General features: G+C 41.5%; 1 protein-coding gene across 1 annotated transcript; it reads right to left on the bottom strand.

Moving 5' to 3' along the window:
* Positions 1-2,172: 2,172 nt before the first annotated feature.
* LOC129832919 (uncharacterized) lies at positions 2,173-7,191 on the bottom strand. The gene is made up of 5 exons (XM_055897050.1): positions 7,020-7,191; positions 6,649-6,815; positions 6,250-6,360; positions 5,930-6,082; positions 2,173-5,837 (listed from the first exon to the last, which is right to left on the bottom strand). Exons 1-5 carry the CDS (start codon positions 7,135-7,137, stop codon positions 5,241-5,243), a joined length of 1,146 nt encoding a protein of 381 aa, XP_055753025.1. The 5' UTR covers positions 7,138-7,191; the 3' UTR covers positions 2,173-5,240.
* Between the last annotated feature and the right edge of the window lie 1,258 nt (positions 7,192-8,449).

The following is an 8,449-nucleotide window of genomic DNA, read 5'->3' as shown; positions in this document are numbered from 1 at the left end:
GTTTGTGTGTTTCTGGACAGGGCCCTGGAGAAGGCCTACTGTCTACTCTCTGTGGCCTAGGCCTCTGGGCTGTTTGTGTGTTTCTGGACAGGCCCCGGAGAAGGCCTACTGTCTACTCTCTGTGGCCTAGGCCTCTGGGCTGTTTGTGTGTTTCTGGACAGGCCCCGGAGAAGGCCTACTGTCTACTCTCTGTGGCCTAGGCCTCTGGGCTGTTTGTGTGTTTCTGGACAGGCCCCGGAGAAGGCCTACTGTCTACTCTCTGTGGCCTAGGCCTCTGGGCTGTTTGTGTGTTTCTGGACAGGCCCTGGAGAAGGCCTACTGTCTACTCTCTGTGGCCTAGGCCTCTGGGCTGTTTGTGTGTTTCTGGACAGGGCCCTGGAGAAGGCCTACTGTCTACTCTCTGTGGCCTAGGCCTCTGGGCTGTTTGTGTGTTTCTGGACAGGGCCCTGGAGAAGGCCTACTGTCTACTCTCTGTGGCCTAGGCCTTTGGGCTGTTTGTGTGTTTCTGGACAGGCCCTGGAGAAGGCCTACTGTCTACTCTGCCGACATGGAGAATGGAATACTGCTCATCTGAAACTGTCCCAATGAATGCATCGACATTGGGATTTTATTATTTGTTGTTTCAAAGCAAAGTGTGTTTTGACTATAATGATGATCCATGTGTGTGTTTTGACTATAATGATGATCCATGTGTGTTTTGACTATAATGATGATGAAAATGGAATGGAAATGCCTTGGTCATAATGACTAACACATTTTATTACGATGGTTTGTAGAAATATACCCATTGTATAAATGGATAGATTAACAGTGGGTCAAATAAAGTGATTTAAAGTTTAAGATATGAGAGTTCTCATTATTTCATTGAAATGGTCAAAAATAATCTTGACAGAATGCTATATTCAATTTTAACTGTAGTTTCTTACATTCAGCTACAGGTGGAGACATCTGCCCCACGAAACAGCGGGGCAGATGCAGTCCCCCCACTGTCAGCAACATTTTGTATTGGTATATGTTTTGGCATGCAGTATTCTCACTGTCCCCTAACAGTTTCAGCAATATGTTTAGGCATGCAGTATTCTCACTGTCCCCTACCAGTTTCAGCATGCAGTATTCTCACTGTCCCCTACCAGTTTCAGCATGCAGTAATCTCACTGTCCCCTAACAGTTTCAGCATGCAGTATTCTCACTGTCCCCTAACAGTTTCAGCATGCAGTAATCTCACTGTCCCCTAACAGTTTCAGCAATATGTTTAGGCATGCATGGTCTCCTCATATGACATAGACAACACATGGATAGGCAAAGATCATTGCATAACCGCAACCTGTCTATTTTCTAGCCCACATCTGAGATAGTGACTGAAATATTCTGGGCTGCTTTGAAATATTCTGGGCTGCTTTTAAAAACGGACAGACTCATAACAAAATGGACAGGCTAGGCTCATAACAAAACGGACAGACTCATAACAAATTGGACAGACTCATAACAAATTGGACAGGCTCATAACAAAATGGACAGGCTTGCTAGAAGAGTAGGACATAGGAATGTATTCCACTGATCACATTGAGGCCTAAAAAAAGTAACTTTATTACCTAAAGATCTAGGATCAGATTATTATCACTAAAGTCATCAATAAATAGCCTGTTGAAAAATGATTACAGTACCAGTGAATCGGTCGTCGCTAGTTAACACACCCCAAGGCCCATCTACCCGACCAATCAGATGGAGTGTGATGACACGTATGCCAATGTGGCGGCATTATCCCGTGTTCACGTGCTAGTCGGAACTAGGAAAGTCTGATATTTATCACTTACTATGTTCAACGCAGCACGTGTATTTTTAACTAGGTAAGTCAGTTAAGAACAAATCCTTATTTTCAATGACGGGCTAGGAACAGTGGGTTAACTGCCTTGTTCAGGTGCAGAACGACAGATTTGACCTTGTCAGCAACCTTTCGGTTACTATTCCAAACGCTCTAACCACTAGGTTACCTGCCGCTTCAGCTACATCACTTTGCAAGTCGCCATTTCAGAGTTGATTAGTTCCTAGCACGTGAACAAGGCAATACTGATGGTACGTTTACATAGCAGGTTAAGATAACCTCATTCTCCTAACCTGCCACGTTGATTAAGAAAAGAGTTGGTTACATACAAAACGTCTTGCACAACTTAATTGGGTTGTATCACTTTCCTCATTTATTTTTGAATCCACCACGTTAAACATTTGCATGATGATGCACGAGTGGAGAATTTCATACAAGCACATTTTCCATCCACATTCCCTCTCGTCATTTACATATGATCTTTATCAAAAGTGAGAACACAGAGCGAGAACGAAGGAGTTGAGCAAAAAGGCCATACGTTTCCATTGCCTCAATGATTTGGTTATTTATTAGCTATAATAAAAACCAACGGTGAGCCCGTTCTTAACGCAAAGTGGTAATCGGATGTCTTATTCCAGCCTGGTCTCAAAGACTAGACGTAGCATAGTACGTGGAACTCCAGGACACTCATTAGTATGATACGGTGCAATCAGAAAGAGTTCAGAACCCTTGACTTTCTACATTGTTACTTTACAGCCTTATTCTAACGTTGATCAAATAGTCCCCCCCCCCTCATTAATCCACACACAACCCCATAATGACAGAACAAAAACAGGTTTAGAAATGTTGGCTAAATTTATTAATAAAAAACATGAAATATCACATTTACGTAAGTATTCAGACCCTTTACTCAGTACTTTGTTGAAGCACCTTTGGCAGCGATTACAGCAGAGTCTTCTTGGGTATGACGCTACAAGCTTGGCACACCTTTATTTGGGAAGTTTCTCCCATTCTTCTCTGCAGATCCTCTCAAGCTCTGTCAGGTTGGATGGGGAGCGTCGCTGCACAGCTATTTTTAGGTCTCTCCAGAGATGTTCGATTGGGTTCAAGTCCAGGTTCTGGCTGGGTCCCTGTCGCTGAAAAACATCCCCACGGGATGGTGCCATGTTTCCTTCAGACGTGACGCTTGGCATTCAGGCTTAACCAAGATTGAACTCTTATCAGACCAGAGAATCTTGTTTCCAATTTTTTCTGAGTCCTTTAGATGCCTTTTGGCAAACTCCAAGCCAGCTGACATGTGCCTTTTACTAAGGAGTGGCTTCCATCTGGCCACTACCATAAAGGCCTGATTGGTGGAGTGCTGCAGAGATGGTTGTCCTTCTGGAAGGTTCTCTCATCTCCACAGAGGAACTCTCGAGCTCTGTCAGAGTGACCATCGGGTTCTTGATCACCTCCCTGACCAACGCCGTTCTCCCCCGATTGCTCAGTTTGGCCGGGTGGACAGCTCTAGGAAGAGTCTTAGTGGTTCCAAACTTCCCCATTTAAGAATGATGGAGGCCACTGTTCTTGGGTAACTTCAACGCTTCAGACATGTTTTGGTATCCTTCCCCAGACCTGTGCCTCGACACAATCCTATCTCGGAGCTCTACGGACAATTCCTTCGACCTTTTGCTCTGACATGCACTGTCAACTGTGGGACCTTATATAGACAGGTATGTGCCTTTCCAAATCATGTCCAATCAATTGAATTTACCACAGGTGGACTCCAATCAAGTTGTAGAACCATCTCAAGGTTGCTCAATGGAAACAGGATGCAACTGAGCTCAATTTCCAGTCTCATCACAAAGGGTCTGAATACTTATGCAAATAAGTTTTAGGTTTTTTAAAATAAATTAGCCAAAATTGATAAAAACCTGTTTTCCCTTTGTCATTAGGGGGTATGGTGTGTAGATTGATGAACATTTAATTTAGTCCATTTTAGAATAAGGCTGTAACGTAACAAAATGTGGAAAAAGGTAAGGGGCCTGAATACTTTCTGAATGCACTGGATGTTACGTTTGGTATGGTTACTTAAGTCAGGTGGATATAAACACAAACAACCCAAAGGTTGCGAGTTTGAATTTCATCATCGACAACTTTAGCATTTTAGCTACTTAGCATGTTAGCTAACCCTTCCACTAACCACCAGCCTGGCTAACATTACCCACCTAGCTTGAATTCATAACATAGTATACTTTTTGCAAATTTTTAAAATATAATATTAATTATACTTCGTAAAATGTCATACAGAATGGGTGATGGACATCCCCAGATTAATATATACCATACGAAACATATACTAAGTGGAGTATCTCGGATTTACGTACAGAATAATACCAAATGCTCCAAGACCAGGTTGCTTATTCAGGGAAAGGGAATACTTAGTTGTAAAACTGAATGCATTCAACCTAAATGTGTCTTCAGCATTTCACCCAACCCCTCAAACAGATTGCAAGCTTGTCATTATGTTGGCTCTTACTCATAGTTACTTGTTTTACTCCAATTTCTGCATTGTTTTTAAAATGGCATGTAGACAAACAAATTGGTACATCTTGATTTTCAATGTTTTGTTTTCAATATCCACAAGTACAACGTACACAGTTTCAAAGAAACGTTCAGAATTGTACATTTTGAAATTGTCTGATTTAAGATTAAACGTCAACACATAAGGTCAACCCTGTTACTTAATTTGGGGACTTCAAAACAAATGTTATTTGTCACATGCGCCGAATACAACGGGTGTAGATTTAACCGCGAAATGCTTACAGCCCTTCACAACGATGCAAAGTTTAAAACATTTTGGGATTGTAACAAGAGGAATAGAATACACAATATACAGGAAGTACCAGATCAATGTGCAGCTATATACAGGAAGTACCAGATCAATGTGCAGCTATATACAGGAAGTACCAGATCAATGTGCAGCTATATACAGGAAGTACCAGATCAATGTGCAGCTACATACAGGAAGTACCAGTACCAGATCAAGGAGATAAATGTGCAGGGTAAAGTGACTAGGCATCAGGACAGACAATAATAAAATAAAAGTACAGAGTAGCAGCAGCAGAGAGGAACAGTGTATATATATATATATATGCTTCCTAAATGACTTACTATAGTAATTTATTTGTTTAACATCTTGATGAGAAAACATGTTTTTATCAAGTTGTGTTGACAGAATGTTAACATTAGTTTAAATAAAAGTTACACTAACCAAAATATACTCAATTGGTGGCAGAACCCACACAGTCATCAGCCATAGGCTCAATGCCAACAAGGTATCCACACAGCCCTACTAACCTAGGCTCAATGCCAGCAATGTATCCACACAGCCCTACTAACCTAGGCTCAATGCCAACAAGGTATCCACACAGCCCTACTAACCTAGGCTCAATGCCAACAAGGTATCCACACTCACTATGTCCTCTGTATACTGTTCTACCCCGTCTGTGAAAGGGTGTGATGCACTCTTGGTTGGAATGAGGTCCATGTCCATCTCAGCTTTTCTCTTCCTTGGAGAAAAGGTCAGTGGAAGGCCTTTATCCTGTGGAACATGGGCCTTCATATCCAGCAACACACTTCTGAGCTGTGAAGACAGGTCAGTCACGTACTGTTCCTCTTGGAGATGATAAGTGAGTTCTGTGATCTCTTTAAGATATCCTGCACATTGCCTCCGTAACCGCAGCAGCTTCCTAGAGGACCTCTTTCCTCTTACAGATGGACCTTCGTATGGACGGTCAATGTTGGAGTCTCTGGTGGCCTGCTTGGTCTTAAACATGACATTTCTTATGTCACTGTCAGTGGGGTAATAGCGCCTGCGAGTAGGTGGAGGGGGCTGCTCTCCATGGAAAAGCTCTTCCACTACAAAGGTGTTCAGATGACACTTCATTTCAGTCATCTTTCTCACACCAGACAGAGTCAGCTGCTCAATCTTCTCTCTCAGCCTGGCATCTACAGCTTCCCGAACATAAGCTGCCTGTTGGAGAAAGAACACATGGGTTTATCATAAAGGGGTCAGGGGGTAACTTAACCAACACTCTATTATATAGATTCTATAGATATATTTACCTCGCCAACAACTGCATGTGAGCTGTGCTCAGAGAGGGAGGGGAACCTGACGCAGTAGACAACCTCTGCCTTCACGGAGCTGGGTGTTTCACTTAGTGCTGCCTTCAGAGTTTGCGAGGCCTCCTTTTTAGAGCGCACTGTACTTTCCTCAATCTAGACATAAAAAAATTGTGGTATTTGTTACATATCTACTGTTACTATGTACAGTGTTAGGCTGATTCACAGGTTGTGTTTACACATCCAGCTAAATTCTGAGAAAAAATTTTTTTTTAGACATACCAACAGTAGGCCTAGACCTTGATATAAGTTTTCATATTTACCTTAAAATCAGGAAAGCGGATAACTTGGGCGATGTTTATTATAGCCTTGCAGTCCACCTTTTTGGTATTTTGTGCCAGTTTCCGTCTCTTTACAAAGGCATGGTCTTCAAGCTACCGAAGATAATAAAAAACACATTCAGCTAATAATAACACATGACTTTTATAGCACTTTTGTAGACACCCAAAGCTGTTTTACAGTGTACAGGGAAACTCACCACCCTAACCCCATCTACATACTCTTGCAATAAGTGCCATGGGATCTTTAGTGACCAGAGTTAGGACAGCCCTTTAAAGTCCCATCTTATTGAGGAACATTCCATTGTTAGTACTTCAACATTATTCTAATTAAATGTTATAAAGTGTATGGTGTAAATGACAGTGATCCGTCTCTGAACTTACTTCCTTCTTGTCTCTTTCAGCAGCATATTTCTCTTTGGCTTTTGTCTGTCTGTCTTTGCCCTGGTGGCATTCATACGTCTTTGTGCCAACAACTTGAAACGGAACACCATTGAATGGGATACTTTTACTCTCCCAGCTGAGTTTTTTCCGTGCCAAAGGCTGTGCATCTGTTAAAAAGGTCCAACAATATGATATATTACTATTAGAATGATAGGCTTGTAGGGAAACTAACAAAGTTCCTCTCTGGTCGAATGCTTGGAATGGAATCTGTTATGCTAGCTAGCTAACTTAGCTAGCATCATTTTAGATGAGAGTAGCAAAAGTTAGCTAACGTTACTAGTAAAAAAAAAAAAAAAGACAAGGCAACTTACCCTTTTGTCCAAAACTTTTGTCCTTTCCCAATGTAACGAATTTCAGTGACGTTGCCAATTCTTGTTCCCGAATGTATTTAGTTATTTCGTCCTCAAACTTAAACTCGACATATGCCATTTCGAAAATGCGGCGTTAGCGAATATGTTCTTCTTTGAGATTGGTTTGGCGGATCGCATCCAACCTTTAGCTGTATACACTGCCACCTACTGTTCTTCTTCGATGAGGTTTACCGCTACCTACTAGACTACAGTATAACTCCCTTATACTTTGCTAAAAATAAAAAATATAACAAATACCCTACAATTTCACACTACACTCACAAAATAATAATACAAAAAATAATAATAAATACCATGCTCCACTATTGGGGTGGCAGGGTAGACTAGTGGTTAGAGCGTTGAGCCAGTAACTGAAACGTTGCTAGATATAATCCCCGGGCCGACAAGGTAAAAATCTGTCGTTCTGCATCTGAACAAGGCAGTTAACCCACTGTTCCTAGGCCGTCATCGTAAATAATAATTTGTTCATAACTGACTTGCCTAGTTAAATAAATAAAAATTCAGGCCAACAGCCTGTAATGATGGGACATCCCCACTTAACCTGTAACTCTTCTGATGTCAAGTCTCGCACACCTAAAGACCTCTCTGCAGCTGCCACCACAACTTCTACTTTCTGCGACTTACGTTCCATGCCTGCAGTTGATAACAATTACTATAAATGCCAAAACTCCAATCTTACTGAAACATACAGTTGAAGTCTGAAGTTTACACACACTTAGGTTGGAGTCATTAAAACTCGTTTTTCAACCACTCCACAAATCTCTTGTTAACAAACTATAGTTTAGTCAAGTCGGTTAGGATATCTACTTTGTGCATGACACAAGTAATTTTCCAACAATTGTTTACAGAGATTATTTCACTTATAATTCACTGTATCAAAATTCCAGTGGGTCGGAAGTTGACTGTGCCTTTAAACAGCTTGGAGAATTCCAGAAAATTCCACAAAATGATGTCATGGCTTTAGAAGCTTCTGATAGGCTAATTGACATAATTTGAGTCAATTGGAGGTGTACCTGTGGATGTATTTCAAAGCCTACCTTCAAACTCAGTGCCTCTTTGCTTGACATCATGGGAAAATCAAAAGAAATCAGCCAAGACCTCAGATTTTATTTTATTTTTTGCCCTCCACATGTCTGGTTCATCCTTGGGAGCAATTTCCAAACGCCTGAAGGTACCACGTTCATCTATACAAACAATAGTACGCAAGTATAAACACCATGGGACCACGCAGCCATCATACCGCTCAGGAAGGAGACGCGTTCTGTCTCCTAGAGATGAACGTACTTTGGTACGAAAAGTGCAAATCAATCCCAGAACAACAGCAAAGGACCTTGTGAAGATGCTGGAGGAAACAGGTACAAAAGTATCTA

This window comes from Salvelinus fontinalis, chromosome 2 (assembly GCF_029448725.1).
Source record: "Salvelinus fontinalis isolate EN_2023a chromosome 2, ASM2944872v1, whole genome shotgun sequence".
In the NCBI taxonomy this organism is placed as follows: Eukaryota; Metazoa; Chordata; class Actinopteri; order Salmoniformes; family Salmonidae; genus Salvelinus; species Salvelinus fontinalis.
The sequence above is the reverse complement of the archived record's forward strand: the minus strand, read 5'-3'. Positions and strand labels throughout refer to the sequence as shown.

What these genes read in the sequence shown, in the direction of transcription:
- LOC129832919 (XM_055897050.1), bottom strand. Translation starts at nt 7,137, where the DNA reads ATGGCATATGTCGAGTTTAAGTTTGAGGACGAAATAACTAAATACATT. An exon ending in CAAAAGTTTTGGACAAAAGG is followed by an intron (nt 6,816 to 7,019) that starts GTAAGTTGCCTT and finishes CCTTTTTAACAG; the next exon opens with ATGCACAGCCTTTGGCACGG. An exon ending in CACATGCAGTTGTTGGCGAG is followed by an intron (nt 5,838 to 5,929) that starts GTAAATATATCT and finishes TTTCTCCAACAG; the next exon opens with GCAGCTTATGTTCGGGAAGC.